This window comes from Cebidichthys violaceus, unplaced genomic scaffold (assembly GCF_023349555.1).
Source record: "Cebidichthys violaceus isolate CVI_PGR_0920_01 unplaced genomic scaffold, fCebVio1.0.p SCAF_50, whole genome shotgun sequence".
In the NCBI taxonomy this organism is placed as follows: Eukaryota; Metazoa; Chordata; class Actinopteri; order Perciformes; family Stichaeidae; genus Cebidichthys; species Cebidichthys violaceus.
This window is the reverse complement of record NW_027176706.1, coordinates 757,255-777,241: the sequence shown is the minus strand read 5'-3', so window position 1 is coordinate 777,241 and position 19,987 is coordinate 757,255. Positions and strand designations below refer to the sequence as shown.

The 19,987-nt window shown below is 46.4% G+C and overlaps 3 protein-coding genes across 4 annotated transcripts; 1 reads left to right on the top strand and 2 right to left on the bottom strand.

The window, feature by feature from the left end:
• Positions 1-1,452: 1,452 nt before the first annotated feature.
• On the bottom strand, positions 1,453-6,368 carry e2f3 (E2F transcription factor 3). The gene is made up of 7 exons (XM_068731302.1): positions 6,237-6,368; positions 5,716-5,821; positions 4,985-5,225; positions 4,718-4,849; positions 3,584-3,698; positions 2,990-3,182; positions 1,453-2,823 (listed from the first exon to the last, which is right to left on the bottom strand). Exons 2-7 carry the CDS (start codon positions 5,744-5,746, stop codon positions 2,549-2,551), a joined length of 987 nt encoding a protein of 328 aa, XP_068587403.1. The 5' UTR covers positions 5,747-5,821; positions 6,237-6,368; the 3' UTR covers positions 1,453-2,548.
• A 1,220-nt stretch (positions 6,369-7,588) lies between these two features.
• On the bottom strand, positions 7,589-10,862 carry srfbp1 (serum response factor binding protein 1). 2 transcript variants are annotated; one of them, XM_068731292.1, is made up of 3 exons: positions 10,786-10,862; positions 9,502-9,984; positions 7,589-9,400 (listed from the first exon to the last, which is right to left on the bottom strand). In XM_068731292.1, the coding sequence occupies exons 2-3, from the start codon at positions 9,970-9,972 to the stop codon at positions 8,162-8,164; spliced, it is 1,710 nt and encodes a 569-aa protein (XP_068587393.1). In that variant the 5' UTR covers positions 9,973-9,984; positions 10,786-10,862; the 3' UTR covers positions 7,589-8,161. The 2 variants fall into 2 exon arrangements, with proteins under 2 accessions (XP_068587393.1, XP_068587392.1); XM_068731291.1 differs by lacking the exon at positions 10,786-10,862 and adding an exon at positions 10,515-10,624.
• Positions 10,863-10,914: 52 nt separating this feature from the next.
• Positions 10,915-19,330, top strand: maco1a (macoilin 1a). The gene is made up of 11 exons (XM_068731276.1): positions 10,915-11,160; positions 12,107-12,248; positions 12,515-12,641; positions 12,799-12,922; positions 13,071-13,249; positions 13,697-14,240; positions 14,361-14,519; positions 15,017-15,199; positions 15,321-15,441; positions 16,298-16,472; positions 17,098-19,330. Exons 1-11 carry the CDS (start codon positions 11,081-11,083, stop codon positions 17,298-17,300), a joined length of 2,037 nt encoding a protein of 678 aa, XP_068587377.1. The 5' UTR covers positions 10,915-11,080; the 3' UTR covers positions 17,301-19,330.
• Positions 19,331-19,987: the final 657 nt, after the last annotated feature.

Genomic DNA, 19,987 nt, shown 5'->3' with positions numbered 1-19,987 from the left:
TTTACTACAGAGTCTCATACATTTAAATCCAACTTACTCTAATGATGACAGAAACATATTCACCATGTGTTATTAAACCTATCCTAGATACACTGACCCATCTATTAAAAGGCCTAAATGAACAGTAATCAGGTCAGCAGAACCAATGATGTCACTCGAACTTTTTCTCCCCCCCCCCCAGTTTTCTAAAAGATTTCTATATTGCTGCTTAAATGACAATTTCTTAATGCATCTCCGAGATGTTTTTCCTTCAGCATGTCGAGCTGATCTTCTGTTTCAACACTCAGCAGCAGCGACAAGGTTCAGACTTCAAAGAGGAGACAAACCGGTCACAGGTGTCGGTCCCAAGGACGCCTGAAGAGCTCATTGGACATTTCGATGGTCAAACAGACCACTGAGTTTAGACGTCTTTTTTTCATAATGTCCAGTTGATGCCAGATTCAGAACGGTGAATTCCCCAGAAGGAGACTCGGCAACACTTTTTTTTTGTCTCAAAAACATCACAAGCTGTGCGATGGATGCGGGGGTTCTGTGGGAGCGCACTGCCTCCTAGTGGGCTGACGATACGCTGCAACGAGAGGCAGCTGGACTTCACCGAGGAGAGGAGAGGAGAGGAGAGGAGAGGAGAGGAGGAAACGTCTGACGTTCACTCAGCTCTTCCAGCTGTAATATCTGGTCAAAGTCAAATGCTTTGGATGCATTTATGTTGCAGCTGTTCAGAAAACATCTGGATGCATTTGGAAGGTTGTTATGATGTAGACACTGCCACCAATGTTATTAAAAATTAATTTAACGGTGATCCAAGATTTCACTCGTTTAACTAAAGCTACCTGGACACTGTTCTTCATGGTTATTATTCATGTTATTATTCACACGGAGTAATTGCAATGAATGTGACTACAGAAATACGATGCATTCTTTTTTTATTATCTATCGATACATTTGAATGTTCAGTGTAGAAGTAAAAACTATTTCCCAGTTAAAGAAACATTTTCTGTATTTAGGAGGAATCATGTTTCTTTCCTCATGATTTAAAAAAAAACAGCATTTGAGCAAAACTAGATCAAACACACATTCAAATGATGTACCATACAATACAGACGTCTTAACGGGGGAGGGTGTGTTTTAAAAGAGATGAAGAGGGGCTGATGAAGACTTGTCAAAGATCTGCAGTGTTTCAGTCTTCAGGTCAAAACACTACATTAGCAGAGCTAAAAGCCTAAACTCAAAAGCATATCTGTGTTGGTCTGTAAGGCCACTCAGGACACGGCGCCGGCGGCTAGCAGCTAACGGAAGCTAACAGAGCCAACAGCGTTAACGCGAAGGAATCAGAGCGGCTCTATCGGCGCCTGACCTGGACTCTTGAAAGCACTCGATCTTCTGCACGAGTTTCCAGTTTTGATGGCAATCACCTCTCCCACGTCTTTAATAACACACTCCTACCCCCCCACCCCCCTCCCCCCCCCAGAGTGCCACACTTGAAATGTCTCGGCAATCAAGGACAAGGCTTTTACATGAAACCGGCTCAAGAGAAGCCTCCGTGTTAAAACAGGACACTTTCATGCAACCTGATCTCCAGCGCTGCAGGATGCTCCTCTTTAGGCCAACAAAAGTATCGGTAGGATCTAGACACACGACGACAGGAGTTTAAAAACGGGTCCATATCCGACAACGGCGACTTCAACGAGCGGATCGATATCAGCCGCGTCCCCCGTTAAATCTCAGGACGACAACGTTAGTGTCGCGTTGACATTATAAAATCCAGCGTGATGTCACTTCATTCAGACGTTCATGCCTGGCCACAAAGTCCGTTTTTAGTGCTACAGCGACGCCTGACTTCATGTTACTTTACATAAAATATAAAATACGAGTCCAGGGACTCGTATTTTATATTTGCAACCTGGAATAGAATCAGCGCTCCGTATCCGCAGACTTCAGGTGCTTTATTGGCATCAGGGGAATAAAAAAAAAAAAAAAAAAAAGGTTGGATGGTGCATTCCTTGTAGCAGAGTCAAGACGAAGACACGTGGGTTCTTTTGCAACTTTAATGCTTTTTTTATTTATTTATTTATTTTTTTTTTTTTAAATCAACACTAAACGGGCGTCTGGATCACCGGGCTTTGCGTTGCGAAGGCTCCTACGTGATCGCGATACAAAGCGCCGTCGTTCCCCGGGGGACGCGGTCGAGGACAAGTCCTGCATTGAGACCGTCACGCTCAGAAGGACACTTGAAGACGGACACTTGAAGACGGACACTTGAAGCTCAACGACGCGACAGATTAAAAGCTCTGAAACGGTGTTTTCTTTATAAACGGCGTGTTTGTCAGTCCAGGTCCTAAAGACAACAAGGAAGCCATGAAAAGATCTCAATCCTCCACATACCTGAGCATCAGTAAATCCCAGTCACATTGTCCAGGATAGGGAAATGTAAAAAAAAACCAACAAAAAAACCAACAACAGCACTTTGTTCTTGTATTGTGTCCCTTGATATCCTGTTTGTGAGAAGGTGGCAAACCGCCCTAGAAATGATCGAATCCCCGAAAGCTGCTCAGAGGTGGGGCGTGTCTAGGGGCCAGTGGTCCAGGTCAAAAGAAGAGAAGAGGTCAGTGATGCCCTCGTCCTCGGTCAGGCTCACCAGGTACTCCTCCCCGCCAACAGAGAGCGCTAGAGGGGGAGCGAGGGTGACAAAGCTCTGCTGATCTCCAGAGGGGGGCTGGGGGGAGGTGTGCATGGGGGAGACGGGGGAGACGGGCGAGGAGCGTCGCGTCGGCTCGGACGGCGGGCTGGAGATAATAGCGACTCCGGAGGTACGGATCGCGGTGTCTGGAAAGATAATGGGAGTGTGGATGGGGAGACAACAGATGAGCGGTGGAAGCAAACACAGTCTCGTATAAGAAGATCCCTCTCGTGGGTATCTGCCTCCCAACAGAGTACCGTTTCACAAGAGCAACCGGACGGACCGCGGGGGCGCTTAAAGTGGAAGACTCACCTTTGGAAGACACCTGGACGAAGGACGAGTAAGGCACGCGGGAGGCGGCGGCGGCGGCGTTCCCGTTGGCCGAGGAGTTTAAGTGGCTTCCGTTGGCCGCGGAGCCGTCCGCGGCTTCCATCGGCACGGGGTGGTCGGAGCAGAGGAACGCCTCGATGGGCCCCCGGGTGCTGCTGAGGTGGACCTGGAGGCTCTGAGCAGAGGAGACGGGAGTGCTTTCGTTAAACGAGCAGAAGAGGAGACGGGAGTGCTTTCGTTAAACGAGCAGAAGAGCAGACGCTCGCGGCGAACGGCGTCTCGGGAGGACGCGGCGAGAGCACAATATCGTTGAAGCCGACGCCGCGTCGGTAAAAACGAAAGCAATTAAGCACGCCGTAGTGTTCGACCGGGGGATGAGAGTCAAAAATACCGAGGCTACGTCCGAAACGCAGAGCGGCCACAATAATCTGACATTTTTAAGTGAGGACGGGCACAAAACATAGAGCTTTGATCGCTTCTTGATTGGGTCTTCTAGTGCGGATCGAGCTCGAGTTTCATTGCATAAAAAAACCCCAACAAAAACAGATGAGTGAGTGATTATGTTGGAACATGTACCTCTTCTGGGTGCGGCACCTCCAGTTTTGTCTCCGCGGGCGCTTTGATCACAATCACGGTCTGTTCTTTCAAGCTGGGAATCCGCTGGACGTCCTCGTACGTCAAATAGGCAAACGTGATTCTCCGGGTCAAGGAATACAAGTCGACCCGGATGGGTTTGTGTACAGGATAGAGCGACAGAGCCCCCCCGATGCCTCCTAAATCTTAAAAACACTGTTGCTCTAGATTATCTTTTGGATGCGTCATTGATGCGTCTTTTCACACAATGCTTTGGGGCCGCACCCTGAGACTACATCCACATTACTCCGTTTTCGTTTGGAAACTCATATGTTTTGCTCTGGTTACACTGAGCCTTCACACTACGCCGGCGTTTTGGAGCACCGCAAACGGAGGAGTTTAGAAACGATCCCGAAGCCGGATAACTTTGAAAACTCCGGGTAGCGTATTCGTGTGGACGGACGGAAAACGCATAAGTTTGGAAACGATGACGTAACACCCGCGATCGACTACCAGGTTAATTTAACGCGGACAACTGATTACAGGAGTTGATGACCTTGTTGTCTTTACTAGCAGCTGTTGTCCAGTTAAAGTCTGCATGTCTGTGGAGGAAACAGCTGTTATTGTAGCGATCAGTGAGCGGAGAGAGAGAGAGAGAGAGAGAGAGAGAGAGATAGAGATAGAGATAGAGATAGAGATAGAGAGAGAGAGAGAGAGAGGGAGAGGGAGAGAGAGAGAGAGGGAGAGACCCACAGCGCTGTAACTAACGTTAAGTCTGAAAAATAAAACTTATAAAACTTTCCATGAACTGTATCTGTTTGAGTTTATAGAGGAAGATTTGAGAGAAGATCTTAAGTATCAAACACGTACTTACGATCATTAAGACTGCTTTATTACTCTGGTTGCTTAGTTGCAAAATACGACAATCTACTTCCTGTTTACATCTCCGCATGTCCAGTGTACGTGAACAGTGACGTGATATTCGTTTCCAGGCGTGTGGTGTGGAGGGAGATCACTTCGGAAACGATGGCTGAAACGCCGTGTGGACGGAGTAGTATGGATGTAGCCTGAATCTGGGTCACAACAACAAAACGAAGCCGAAATTACAAATAAAATATTTTTTTAAAAAAAGGATATCTCAGAGTGTTCTGGTTCTCGCACAGCTGGTGGACTTGCTTGGTGCAGCTGTGGATCAACTCGTCCAGCCTCCTCTCCTCCTCCACGAGGGCCTTCAGCTCCTGATCCATGTGCACGTTCACTTCACCGCCCCTGTGAGCGCGCACGGAATCAAAAACCCTCAACAAACGGCACTAAAGACATCCAACCTCAATGGTCACGAGGCGATTTAAGGAGAAGACGACGACGACGACGCTAACCGCGCGTCACGCCACCGCTCGTACTTACATCCACTCGACGAAGTTCTTGGACTTCTTCTTGATGAGCCGGATCCCCTCCAGGACGTTGGTGACGTCGTAGACGCGTCTCTTGGGGGCGTTGAGCTCCTGGGCGGCGAGGTTCAGGTCCAGCACCCCGTCGGCGGAGCGACTCAGCATCTCCGCGAACCTCTGCGTCAAGAAGCCGAGCGACGTGTCGCAGCGGGACCTCTCGAACAGGGACTTGCGCACTATGGGATCGGGGGCGGGAGCTGGAAATTTGAAAAAAAAAAAAAAAAAAAAAAAAAAAAAAAAAAAAAAAAAAAGGTGAAAAGGTTGAGAATTTGTGATGATTCCTTTCAAGATTCTTTACTTATTCATGTATCTGTTCTGTTATATTGTGCTTATTCTTATTATACTTTTTTCCCCCCATTCTACTGTTGCCACTAAAAGGGACACAAGAAGTGTGTTACACTCCGATTTCAAAGCTTCAGGAGTTGGTTGGACAGACTTGAGGAAAAGTTAGCCATTTACGCTTGGTCATCACTATTTTGGAAGAGCGTGTGTGAGACACCAGCAAGCGTTGCCAAACAACAACAACAAGCGCTGCAGGTTTCCACCACTGACTCGACTGTGTGCTCACAGACTGAACAAAAAAAAAAACCGGTGAAGGCTGGTGTCTACCACCTCTGTCGCCAATCACTGGAACATTAACAATTATTAAGAAAAACCTCAACGGATCACTGCAGCACAACGTCTCACCCGCTCCTCCTGTGTGGGGCAGAGAGGCCATCTGCCTCTGGGAGGTCCAGTCACCATCATGGAGGTCCTGGGGGTCACCGGCTTCCAGCTCCAGCCTTCTCTTTGCCTGAGTAAAAGAAAAAAAAAATAGATATGTTGCGTTACAAATATCATGCATTTTAAACTTTTAATAGCCAATTATCTCATTGCATCAAGTGTGTCACAGGGCAGCCATTTTGGGCGATAATGCATTATAAACTTGTCATGACTCCACTGTAGTCACTTGTGACTCATGCATGTGATTAGAAGCAATGGCTGTGCCTGTGCATTTACATAGTGTGCTCATCTGGAGGTGTGTATTCCCCTCGCTAACGAGGATTGTCATTACCTAGGGGGGGTTAGCCTCCCTCACCAGTGTTTTTAGCTAGTTGGAACGACATCTCCCCATCCCCCTCCCACGCTCACCCACGGCCTACCAGTAACGTGAGTTTGCGTCCAGCAATAATGCACACAGTGCGGCTTTTACAGTTAAACCCGCTTACCACTGTATTCCCTACAGAATACTCGGTCGTTGAAGAGCGCTGTCAGCGTGTGCGGCACTCGAAGACCAAAAGTGTGCAAAAGTATGCTCCGACGAGGCGCGGTGTGATGCCTCAGCTCAAAAAGGTAAAAAAAAAAAAAAAAAAAAACGAGCGTAAAGTTACCGGAAATACATTAATGTAGCCGAAGAGTCACAGATTAACCTTCAAAATAAAAGCGCAAAACTACCACACGACATAGTTATTCTTTTTCACACAACCATAAAACGGGAAACTAAGGCGGGACATATATCGTATGAAAAGCAAAGACATCGGCATATATGCAACGTTACTACAGGTTTCCCCCTGATAAACTTCCAAGGAACGTTAGCACGGTTGTTTTATTTTGAGGAGCCAAACCATTTTTTCCCCTAGTATGTCCACTACCCTTCCATTTAGAACTGTATTTTACATTTATGTAGCTATATATGTTATATGCTCCGTTTTTAGGTCAGTACGCAGTTTTCCCCTCCCCATTTACTTAGAATGGCAATTTTTAACTTGCCTTTATTCTGAAGACAGATTCAGCACTTCCGTTACCAACGACAGTGCTCTTCGTGTACTTGACGAATGCTAAGTAAAGTTGTATTTCGAGTTACAAATGGTGCTGATGTCGCAGAGAAAATACACTGTGACCCGGTGGCTAATGTGACAAACTACGCGAGCAGCTAGAGATATGTTGCAAAACTTATAACATCACAACAACCTATCAAGAGAAAAGGCACAATAAGCACGTCCACACGTGTGGCTATGGCTAACGTTAAGCGTGTTTTACGTTACCTTAACGTAAACCGCCCAGATGAAAAATAGGTGGTGTGTTAACGTTAACACGGACAATATGGTATGCGACGTCGATTCTGCTCAGCAAGAAACGAGCATATTAGGCATTTTTATGTTCACTTTTCCATCCAATCGACCCAGCTCCATGCAACATTTGGATAATCCGATTTTACGGTACCGGTACCTGAACTCCTCCGTGCTGTAGCGTCTGTCCCGGGTGTAGCGGGTCCGGGGAGGGTTGTGTATATATAGTATAAATCGCTCCGTATCCATCTCCGTCTTAAGAAAAGTACCTCCACTAATAAATATTATAGTCAAGGTGACACCGCGAGACATTCTTCGCGCGAAACTGCCGAGTCCCCGCGACCGTTTTCAAACCAAATTTGCATGTCGACCACTATTGGCTGTCACCCCGTGTACGCAGTGACGTATACGTCTGACGCAGCTGTGGCCGACCAATGGCGGCAAAGCTCCGCGACAGAGCGCATTACTTTTCTTTTACGACAGTAAAGTAAGTAAAGACGTTACTTCATGTGCTGCAGTGATGTTTTTATGATTGAGATAACATTTCATGTTGCATTTAACTAAGTTTTTCCTTGAAATAAAGACTGCAAAGTACACTGCAGCTATATAAACTTCTTGGTGAGGGACAAGTACCAAAAATCTATCCCAATACAATAACTGTGTAATATACAATAACTGGACCCTAATTACAATTTAGGACAAAGCAGTGAAATCGTGTACAGATTTATAAATACTTTCTTAAAAAAAAACATTAAAAAAAGAAAAACATCACTTCCCAAATGTACATTTCTAACAGAATTGGCCCTCTTACAAATTACTTGTTCTTCATCAAACTGTTAACTAGTAAACCTATTTTATGACAAATGACTCATTTCACAGTTTAGAATTAAATCTTATTTGAGAATAAAAATATTCTAACACATTTCTCTTGATATTTAATACAAACAAATGTTCTCAGGGATCATCTCCACCAGTATTGAGCCTACAACACACTGAGTGACCACGTTTACGCCTCACTAGTGTGCCAGATAACAAGGACCAGACAAATATGGCAAAAGGTATTGAACGTTAATAAACAAACTGTTTCAGTCGTCATCATCAAACTTGATCTTCTTCCCCTGGAAGGCCAGGATTTGTCCATGCTGCTCCTTCCTTTTCTTACTGGCCTCCCAGGATGGATGCAGAGCCTGCTGTGGTGCCTGATGGGTAAAGGCACCTCTGCCTCCGCCTCCACCCCTGCCTCGCCCTCGCCCTCTGCCCACAGAGGGAAAGGACTCGGACTTGCTGTACTTAGACCCAGGATGTCTCTCTGCTCCTCTCTCCTGCCTTTGGAACTTGGGTTGTTTGCTGAAATCTCGATCTAGACCGCCGCCCCCCTTTGGTTTCCCTCGGCCCCTAAATCTATCCCCACCTCTCCCTCTGCCTGCACCTCTGCCCCCGCCAGGCTTCGACGAAGCGAGGGAAGAACAAAAGACGGACTGAAGAGAGGTCCCTTTAGACCTTAGCCTGGACTCGAGCTCATCGAGTTCCCTCTGGACCCGGTCTGAACTGTTCCCTTCACGCCCCTCATCGGCCTTGTCCCCTTCTACACTTTCCTGCGTATTAGTCTTCTTCTTCTTCTTTTTGAATTTGCTCACTTTTCCCACAAAGAAGCCGTCGTCGCTCTCCTCGGACTGGAAGGACTGCTTGTGGAAACGTTCCTCTGTGCTGTCATCAAAGTACTCTTTCTCTTCATCACCCGATGCCTCGAGATCACTCTCTTCCTCATCCTCCTTTTTCTGGAGCACTTCAGGTGCGAGCTTAAGATCGGGTTTCTTTTCTGCACGTTCAGCTTGAGGCGGATTTTCCACGGCGTCCTTTCCTTCACTGCCTTTTACTGATGCTGATCTTACATTCCTAGCCTCTGGCATCTCTTTCCTTTGACCAGCCACAGTATCAGCTGAAGAACTCACTCTCACCGTTTCCTTTTCAGGTTCGGCAACAGTTGCATCTTCAGTGTCTTTAAGGATATCGTCTCCTTCCTCTTTGTCTAGGATGTCCTTTTGCTCCACTGTAACGTCCTCCTCTTCTTTCTCAATCTTTCTCTCTGCTGACTGTGGAGTCACCTTCTCACCTTTATTTTGCACCTTTTCCTTCCCCCTCTGCTTTCCACCCTTCATCCGCTCCTCTTTGAAGGCTTTCACGGCAGCTTTGATCTCCTCGATCTTCTTGTTGAACTGAGGGTGAGTGGCGATGCGCGCTGTGGCCCGATCGGAGATGGTAGACTTGGGGTCTTTGCACACCTGTTCGAAGTGGAGACTCTTCTGCAAGGCTGTCTTGGTCACCTGGAAACAGGGGGAGGGGGAGACAATCCAATTAGACATTTCACAAAGTGTGTCAACATTTCCACCAGTAATGGATGAACAGACGGTATTAAGAAGCCCACCAGGTCTGGTGAAAGGGTCTTCATGGCGTGGAGCTCCTCCAGCAGTCTGGCAGCTCTCCTCCGGTTCCTCTCGATCTCCATCTCTTTGCCCTTCTTCTTCTTCAGCGCAGCGATCTGCCGCGTCAGCCTCCTGACGGCCAAAGCCCTCACCCTCTTCACCTCCTTCCTCATCCTCACCACCTCGTTGTTGAGGTTCAGAACCTCATCCTTCTTTTTCTCTTTGGTTTTTTTTTTGGGCAATGGAATTCTTTTTTTCTTTTTTTCTGCGGCCCGTGGGATTGCTTTGACTTCCTGTTCATCCCCACCTTTCTGTTCTTCATCATCTCCCTCCTTCTCTGCTTCCTCATCTGCAGCATCATCATCTTCTCCTTCTAAAACGTCCGCTTCTTCTTCCTCCTCAATCTCTTTCTCCTCCTCATCCTGCTTCTCTTTTTCCTGAGCCGGTGGCATCATTTCCTCTCCCTTGTCCATGGTGAATAAGATCTGTTGAAACATTAGCCATCTTTGATGATCACTTGTCAATGGCAACAACCACAACGTTATTTAATTAAATAGTGAAATAGCATAAAAAAGTAAAAACTATGATAGAAAATAACATTACAATATATAGGTCAAAGTTACATCCATACTATAATTCGGAGACAAAGATACCAAAGTAAATTTAAAACTTATGGCGTTTTTGACTGATGGTTTTCATGACTGCAAACGTTGGTTATGCTTCATTAAAACTCCCCACAATACATTCGCATTAAACCAGACCAGACTGTTTTATCGAGGTATTATATTAAATTGTCTCACGTGACGTCGAAGCTGAATACACTTGAGACTTTAAACATCTCTGCTGAGGGAGCAAAGGCTGCCAAACAAACGTGGTGGAGACCAGCGTGGGTAACTTTTACCAAGTAACGTCGTACGTATATCGGCTTATTTTACACAGCAGCGGCGTTAACTTAACAACCTGCAGCTCCGTTAACTAAAACAACACCCCCGTACCGCGTTATTTCTACACTTACCGTTCAGAAGCGACCGTTAAACACCTAAAATTGAGAGAAACGTATCGACTCGCAGGGTGGCAGCCATGTTTTCCGACGCTTTCCGACCGACGACGTAATGACGTTAGACGCAGGGTGTCATGAAAAGGGGGCGGGGCCTTCAGCGGGACTGTTTTTTTATTTATTTATTGCACTAAAACAACAACAATGGTGGACAATTGAAGAAGTGGCAACATTGAGGATGAGCGGATGACATGACAAGACCCCCGTAACCCGTTATTATTACACTTACCGTTCAGAAGCGACCGTTAAACACGTAAAATTAAGAGAAACGTATCGGCAGCCATGTTTTCCTACGCTTCCGACAACGTCATGACGTCAGACGCCAGCAAGGGGGACGCAGCGTGTCGTGAAAGGGGGAGGGGCCTTCAGCGGGACTGTTTTTATTTATTTCTTTGTTTCATGTGCGTAAAACAACAACAATGGTTGGATAATTGAAGAAGTGGGGACATTGAGGATGAGCGGATGACATTTCCAGTTGCAGCCACCACCAGACCGATATCACCAGTGAACCAAACAGGGGGAGGATGAAGCGGCGCAATGCGGACTGCAGCAAACTCCGACGGCCGTTAAAACGGAACCGAATCACCGAGGGTATATATAGCAGGTACGAGAAGAAAAAAAAAGAAGGGGGCTGCTGGGACGTTATTGTGTAACAATGGCGCCTCTCTGCATATGTCAAGACGAGGCTGCGTTCATGTTTTAAACACGCGTTGGTTGCAGCAGCACAACGGGCTAAAATGAACATGCTCGCTTTATGTCACAATTATTATAGGCCTAACGTTACTTGTGTTGGCATTTGGTGCTTTTATTAATCTCTGGCTCTAACGGTTAAATTCAAATTGTGGCGTAAAAAATAAAAAAATGAAAGGTTGCCGTAAATATGAATTGTAACAGATTCCAAAATCTCTCCAGTTTTTTTTTTTAAAGCGTGAATTTGAGAGAATTATCATGGTCGAGGGTTGAGATGACAGCGGCAATATCAGGGGGCGCTCGTTTCGAAGTCCGGGGTGTACACCGACGGCGGGGCTTCTCACCTGTGCTTTGTCCGTCAGAGGTCTCAAATTTGAATACGACAGAGAAATAATAACCCCCAACATTTGTTTTTTGGGTCAAACTGGAACAAAGCGCGCGTATTGCTTCTGGAGATTCACTGTCACAGCAGCGTGTTATTCCTATATATAGGATATATATATATCTGTTGACGGCAAGCCAGATGAAAGAAACCAGCTGTGCTTTTAAGCAACATGTCCAGACATGACACATACATCCCGACGCTCTCTTTATACAGCTCTACCTGTCTCTCTCTCTCTCTCTCTCTCTCTCTCTCTCTCTCTCTCTCTCTCTCTCTCTCTCTCTCTCTCTCTCTCTCTCTTGTTTAGATGTCTCTCAACCATTAGCATCCCACTCCCAATGCCCTTAATAATAGAGACACTTCATTAGACTTGTTGGGAATATTATAGAATTGGCGTTTATTGGTGCCACCTATAAATTCTCTGTTTCTTTCTTTTGTCTTTTTTTTTTTTTTTTTTTTTTAACATCCTCTCCCGCAGTACGTTCCTGTACCTGAAGTTCCTGGTCGTGTGGGTGTTAGTTCTGCTGGCCGACTTTGTGCTGGAGTTCAGGTTCGAGTACCTGTGGCCCTTCTGGCTTTTCATTCGAAGCGTCTACGACTCCTTCAGATACCAGGGACTGGTAAGGGCTTTGTTCATACGACCCCCCCCCCCCCCCCCCCCCCCCCTTTGAATGCTATGAAGTGGTCTGGAGCACATTTGGATTGATGCACAATAAAGATTAAATGCATGTAGCCTTTATGCAACTGGAAAAAAAACAAACATGTGTTTACATGGTAGTGGTGGATGGGAAACCAGCACTATATTACTACATATGTGTGTGTGTGTGTTTTCCTCCCAGAGTTGTTTTGCCATATTCAATTGTCCCTGTCCTCCTCCTGCACCCAGGCGTTCTCTGTGTTCTTCGTGTGCGTGGCGTTCACGTCGGACATCATCTGCCTCCTCTTCATCCCCGTCCAATGGCTGTTTTTCGCCGCCAGCACCTACGTATGGGTCCAGTACGTCTGGCACACAGGTCAGTCCGAGCTTCCTGTGTACCTACCCCCCCCCATCGTGTGTCTCTGGCCGGGCCAACGGACGCCCGCTTTTTCGCCTCCAAAAAGACTCGCGAGAAATCCATAGGCGCCATTGTTTCTTCTTGTGTCATTTCACTTTCTCTCGCTTTCACGCAGAAAGAGGAGTGTGTCTACCCACTGTATCGCTGTGGATCCTGTTTGTGTACATCGAAGCTGCCATACGCTTCAAAGACCTGAAGAACTTTCACGTGGACCTGTGTCGACCCTTTGCTGCTCACTGGTAAACGCCACAGGAGAGGCTTTTTGTCCGTGCGCTTAATAGTAAAGAAAGTCATGATGAAATAGCGCCTGCGTCAATATTTCACGCCTAAAAAAAAAAAAAATAATAATAATTTGCGACTTTGTGTTTCTCTCTCCACCTCCCCCAGTATCGGCTATCCGGTGGTCACCCTGGGCTTCGGCTTTAAGAGCTACGTCAGCTACAAGATGCGACTGAGGAAACAGAAGGAGGTGCAGAAGGAGAACGAGTTCTACATGCAGCTTCTACTGCAGGCTCTACCGCCAGAGCAACAGATGCTGCAGAGACAGGAGAGGGAGGCAGAGGAGGGTGAGAGAGACACACACACACACACACACACACACACACACACACACACACAAAACCCTATTACAATGTCAGCAGCTCACTCATGTATAAGGGAAACAAAGAGGACTATCTTATGATCCTGGGGTTGGTCTGCTTTGCAAACAAACACAGAACCAGACCGAGACTTTTCAGGAGGTCTCGGCCCAGATGTTTTGTCCACGCTAGAGTTTTACCGGCAACTTCCACACCAGCAGAAACAGCTCAAATGCACCAGAGTTCATTTACTTTTCTTCTATTTTGTAGTTAATAGAAAGCAGAAAGTATTCCTGGTCTGGGGATGTTCTCTGTTTTGACTCGCTCTCACAACGACCATCATTCATCATGTCTATAGTCCTGTTCCCGGATTGTTTTTTGGAGTTTCCTCTGTTTGTATGCGTCTTAACGCTGCCTACGTGTGCTCTCCTCCAGCTGCTTTAGCTAAAGGGATCTCCGAGGCGGAACCCGCCGTTGTATCCCAGAACGGAGCGCCTCCTGGAAAGAAAAGCACTCCAGTCCCGCTACCAGAGCTGGAGTACCGGGAAAAAGGGAAGGACAGTACCGCGAAAGAGCGCGAGGGCAAAAAACAGAACGCGGTTGGAATCAATAACAACAGTATTATACACGCACTGGACTCCAAACTGCAGGAGGCGGAGTATATAGAGAACTACGTCGGGGCGAAGAGACTGAATAACGACCTGGCAGGAGAGAACGCGCACGCCGACGCCAACACGCACTCGGCCTCTAAAGAGGAAACGGCGGGGGCGGGGAAGAACTACAAAAATGCCAGCGGAGGCGGGGGTAACATTTCCAACTCGTCCCCGCGGAACCACAGTTCTTCAAACGGCAGCGTCCCGCCGGGTTCCTCCACCAGTAAGAACGAGAAGAAGCAGAAGGGGGCGGGGAAGGGGCAGAAGGACCCGGTGGAGAACTGCATCCCCAACAACCAGCTGGGCAAGCCGGACGCTCTCGTACGGTAAGAAAGCCAAAACGGCTTTGTCACCACCTTTACATACAATAATGGAGTCATTGTCTCTCTGTTTTTGCTTTTTGGTGATCTCGTGTCCCCCTTTTTTTCTTTCCCTGTTTCTGAAAGGCTGGAGCAGGACGTGAAGCGTCTGAAGGCCGACCTTCAGGCCAACCGTCAGCTGGAGTCGGAGCTGCGGAGTCAGCTCTCCTCTCTGAGCAGCCAGGACCGCAGCCTGCGCTCCGAACTGGGCCAGCTCCGCCAGGACAACGAGCTGCTCCAGAACAAGTGCGTACGTGCGCAAGTGCGCCCGACAGAGTGTGCACTATTGTCTGACAACAATGGCGCTCGAGTCTCTCGACGGTATGTCGAGGGTTAGGCCGCTGGTTAGTTCGGGACCGCGTGATGATTCTCTGTAGGGCTTCGGTCACAGAACGGGAGCAGCGGGTTTTAAACCCTACAAGCCGAGCTCCCTACAAATACATCAAAACGAGAACAGGTGGAGCATTTTATTTTACGCTTTTCCTGCGAAACCACACCCGCCGTAGGGGAGAACCACCTGCAACCACCAGCTGAAACGATAACAAAGTGCCTGTGGCTAGTTAAAAATATCATATTTCAACATAGTCAAAAGATCATTTTAGCTCCTGGTTGCCTGCGTCCTCCTGAAAAGCTTCATTACGGGACCATTACGGCTCCTCGTTTCATTCTCCGGCGTGTTTTTTTTTTTTTAAATCTTACGATCCAGCCCGGTTTGACCGTGTTCTCCCCCCCCGCCCTGTTAGGCTCCACAGCGCCGTCCAGGCCAAGCAGAAGGACAAGCAGACCATCTCCCAGCTGGAGAAGAGGCTGAAGGCCGAGCAGGAGGCCCGCGCCCTCGCCGAGAAACAGCTGGCGGAGGAGAGGAAGAGGAAGAAGATGGAGGAGGCCACTGCTGCCCGAGCCGTGGCGTTGGCTGCCGCCACCAGGTACTCCACGTCAACACGAGCTTCTGCTAATCGGACAGAAATGAAACTGGGAAATGAAAGCTCGGTTTCCATCGTTAAAAGTGTCGGGTTTTTTTTTTTTTTTTCCTCTTCTGGCCAACAGAGTGGAGTCGACGGACTCTCTGCGTGGTCGTATCAGAGAGCTGGAGAACGAGTGCAAGAAGCTCAGCATGGACATGAAACTCAAGGAGGAGCAGATTCGGGATCTGGAGGGCAAGTGTCAGGTGAGGAAGAGGAGGAGGAGGAGGAGGAGGAGACTCTCTTATCTCTCTCTGACAGCATAGAAGCTTCAGGTTAATGGAGTTCTGCTTCCTTTGTCGTTAAAGAGATTGTAAAATAGGTGATTCAGATTCTGTGATTGTAATCGTGAATGAGCTCTCATTAACAGGCCGCCGCTGTACTCGAGTCCCTGACAGCAACAGCTGGTGATCACTTTACTAAAATGATATTTAGCTGTGGTAATTGATGTAATTGAATAAATAGACCCCCTGTGCCTTCTGATGCATCAGGCATTCAGCGCAGCTTTGTTTAGGAAGTTTAGTGTCTTTATAGTAATTTATATTTAGGGTAAAACAGGTCTCCAGCCTTTTTCCCCTCTGAGAGCTAATCTGACAAAATGAGTTTTACGTCACTAAAACTTCTGTCTTACTTTTATGGCCCTTTAATAACGTTTCAGGAGCCGCCTCTATTACAACCCCCCCCCCCCCCCCCCCCCACCACCACCACCACCAAATGAAGCTTCTGTTGCTGCTTTGGCCTTTCTTTTGTGGAGGAAATAAAGCAGCCATACTCTTTAAAAAGAAAAACTCAATTAATTTGTGTCGGAAAGGGGAGCGGGACGTCTGGGGAATTTAACTGTATCGAAAACTTTGACCCTTCAGCGAGCTGCCGGTTATTCCCAAGCTGCATTGTGGGTGCGCATGCTGTTAAATGTACACGCTTTAATAGCGTCACCTCGTCTTCATCTCATTTCCAATGCTCTTTCTCATTGTCCTATCCCCGCCACACACACACACACACACACACACACACACACACACACACACACACACACACACACACACACACACACACACGCAGGAGCTGCGGAAGTACAAAGAGAACGAGAAGGACACGGAGGTGTTGATGTCGGCGCTGTCGGCCATGCAGGACAAGACCCAGCACCTGGAGAACAGCCTGAGTGCTGAGACCCGCATCAAGCTGGACCTCTTCTCTGCGCTGGGGGACGCCAAGAGGCAGCTGGAGATAGCACAAGGTAGCGAGCGCCGCCGTTTAGTCGTCGTTCTAAGTTTTAGATGATGTCACTCATGATAACAATCGGTGGCAAAAAACGAAACACTTTAAGTGGACGTGAAGTGGCGTTGAGGAATTTCCCCCGAGTGATACAGCGTTACAGCCCGTTTCACAGCGTTTGGTATTTGACCAGTTTCAACATGCGGAAATAGTTGTCCAGGTTGAAAAAAAAGTTATTTAGTTCTGTAAATGTTGTCGTAGAAAAACTATATTTTTTTGCTTTTGGATATAAAATCAATAACTCTTGAGTAATCAGGAATACTTAATGAAAATAATACATTTTTATATTGTTGTGATGAAGTTTTGATTTGTCGGGATTTTAGTTGAAATAACCAAAAACAAGCATTTCTGTCGTTAATTCTCAATTAATTGTCAAGAAAATCATGCTAAATATCCATATTGTGATATATAATCATACATACCATGATAGAGGGTTACATCCACACTGCCCACCCCTGTACCAACATGTAAGAAGGACTCTCTTTGTATGTATAAGTGATCCTCGAGTCAGTCAGGGACTCGGTTTTCCCCTCATTTCCCTGAACGCGGCGATCCGAACGCCTTTTCGTGTGCTTTCGTCTCCTCAGGTCAGATCCACCAGAGGGAGCAGGAGATCGCCGAGCTGAAGCAGAAGATCGCCGAGGTGATGGCGGTGATGCCCAGCCTGTCCTACTCCTCGGACGGCAACAACCTGAGCCCCGTCGCCCCGCACTACTCCTCCAAGTTCATGGACAATAGTCCCTCCTCCCTGGACCCCAACGCCTCGGTCTACCAGCCCCTCAAGAAGTGACTCTGACAGAACTTTGTCTCTTTCTTTACGTCGGCGGAGCTCTCTGCTCCGGTTTGGGTTGTTGTGTTTTTGTTGAGTTTACCAGCCCCCCCCCCCCCAACAGATACCACATACAGACACAAAAGCCCCTCCATACATGTGTGTTTGGCTCTGTTTTTTTGTTTTGTTTTTGGTTCTATTATGAGAACTATTATTTTGGGAGGGTTGTGTACAATCTTGACTTTTTTTTTTTTTTTTTTTTTTTTTGTGGAGTTTTGGGATTTAGCCATTAGCCAGCGTGATCTGTTTGAAGGGGGAGAAAGGAACACACGATTCATTGGTCACGTGTCTACCGAAGCGTCATCATGCATCGCTTCATGTCTTCTTTTTTCACGCTTGTTGTAACCCCCCCCCCCCCCCCTTTTTAATTTGAAAAAAAAAAAACAATCTGCTTTCTACATAAAGGCTTCTATTAAGACAGAAGACATGTTTTCAGTTCCCTGTAAAGTAAAGGCCAGTGAGAGATACATGAATGTAAAAACTATTCATGTCCCCCCCCCCATGTGATCGTTTGTTTTGTAACGTTTTCACTTCAGTTTACGCCGATGTACGTTTCTTCTAAAAGATATTGAGCGGGTAAACGTTCGCTGTGTCCCTCAGACGTTCCAATACGATTCATCCTCTTCATGCTGGAGTCTCCGGTGATCATCGGTTAGTCGATGAAGCAAAAATACAAACAGAAAAACTCTTTATTGCTAGATTTGACCAGGCACTGCCAAAAAACGTTCTCCTGTTGTTGTTTTTTTTTTTTTTTTTTTTTTTTTTTTTTTGGCTGCAGACACCTTTCCTCTCCCTCTGGACCAAATTAGAACCCGTTACGCCACATTGTTCACCGGATTTAATGATGTCGAGGTAACCGGTCGTTACCGTGATTTGCAGATTTTTACAGTGCCTTGCAGTTTCTCTTTTTTAAGATGCAGAAACCACATAGTTTGCAATCCTGGGATCAAAAAAAAGCATCAAAGCTTCAAAGCCGTGCTTCTCTCTCTCTCTCTCTCTCTCTCTCTCTCTCTCTCTCTCTCTCTCTCTCTCTCACTCTGATTTTGTTTTCATTTCAAAGATTTCTCTCAATCTGATCCTTTTCAATTCAGTATTCAAAGGCTTAAATCGAGTTGATCACAACGTCACAGACTTAAAGGGAAGAACAGAACACTGGACATGGGCCGCGTCATTTCACAGCGACAGAGTCTTGGTACGCCAAAAAAAAAAAAACGCCAACCCAACTGATTGTCTCTCACCGTGCCCGACGAGTCGGCATTTAGCTGTTTACAACGATGTACATTAACTTACTGAGGAATGTTTTCTTTGTTCGTTTCGGTTCTTAAGTGCCAAGTGTTGATGTTCGGTTGCCCATCCATACTTTCGATCGATGTAGCTAGCATAATGTTTGCAGAAGAGTGCCGTTATTATTATTATTATTATTATTATTATGTTGTCATTAGACCATGTTCAGAATGGTGTCGTGTTTACAAGGTTCAGGGCTGATCGTGGCGAGTTGGACCGACTGTGTTACTCCCGTTTATTTATTCGTTAGAAACCCTTTATTGAGTGGCACCTCCTTTTGATATTTCCCATCATGCTCAGTTGATTTCCTATATTTTTCGACCAGGAAGGATTCTGTGAATGTGATGTGTTGGAAGGGGGAGGGGGGGGGGAGGTTAACCCCCCCCTCCCCCCCTCCTGAACCATTTTGACCATGTTGTGCTGTCATGTTGCCTACCTGGAGAAAAAAAAAAAAAAAAGTATTATTTGTGGTGGATCGCTCTGGTGTTGTGAATTCAGTTCTGAAGTTGCTTTTATGGGTTTGTGTAAAAGAAGGAGAAGTGAGGGAAAAGAAAAAAAAAAAAGGAAAAGTGCTTTTGTTTTATCTTTTCATTGTTCCGCCATGTTTGTTTTCTTTACTCTAAAGTGATGGTGGCTGTGTCACTCTTTTCACTTTGGCCATCACTATTAAAGAAAGTCTTGCCGGTGGCAATGCAAGCTGTTCAGTGTGTGTGTGTGCGTCCTCATCTGTGTGTGTCGACTTTTCCTTCTTAGGACTCTTTGGCAGGAGGCTGAACTTTTAACCCCAAAATCAACCCACAAACACCTGACTGCCACATTTTCTACATTCACAAATTGAACGCATTTTCATGAAGCCAACACATCATACATGTTTGAAGCGTTCAGCTTAGCTAGATGAATATTGTTGACATCCTCCGTCTATAAATATATCGCTCCACCAGTGTTTAAAATCAGTGGTTGCCCTGTGGTTTTATGATGCCTTCAGGTGCTCCTTGTAAATACCTATTTCTTAATAGGAAATTCTTTCACAAGTTGCATTCAGTTGCTTTAAGGCAGACAAAACATCCAAATATACTTCTTTTTTTAAAAATAGAAATCTTGGAGGCACAGAGCTGCTTTGTCGTGCAGGTTTTGTGTACGTGTTGTAATGAGCAGAAATACATGTAAAGTAAATATTTTTGAGCTGTTAGCCGCTCAGTTCCGGGAAGATAACGCAGTAGAAGCTCTATTCACGACACGTTATAGCTTTTGAAACTTCAGAGAACAATAGAAACATTCATCAAAACAAATCAATATCAGAAAATATGTATTTTTTTAAGTTAGTGATAGAGAGCTTTCGTGGCTGCTACTGACTAAATGTCACA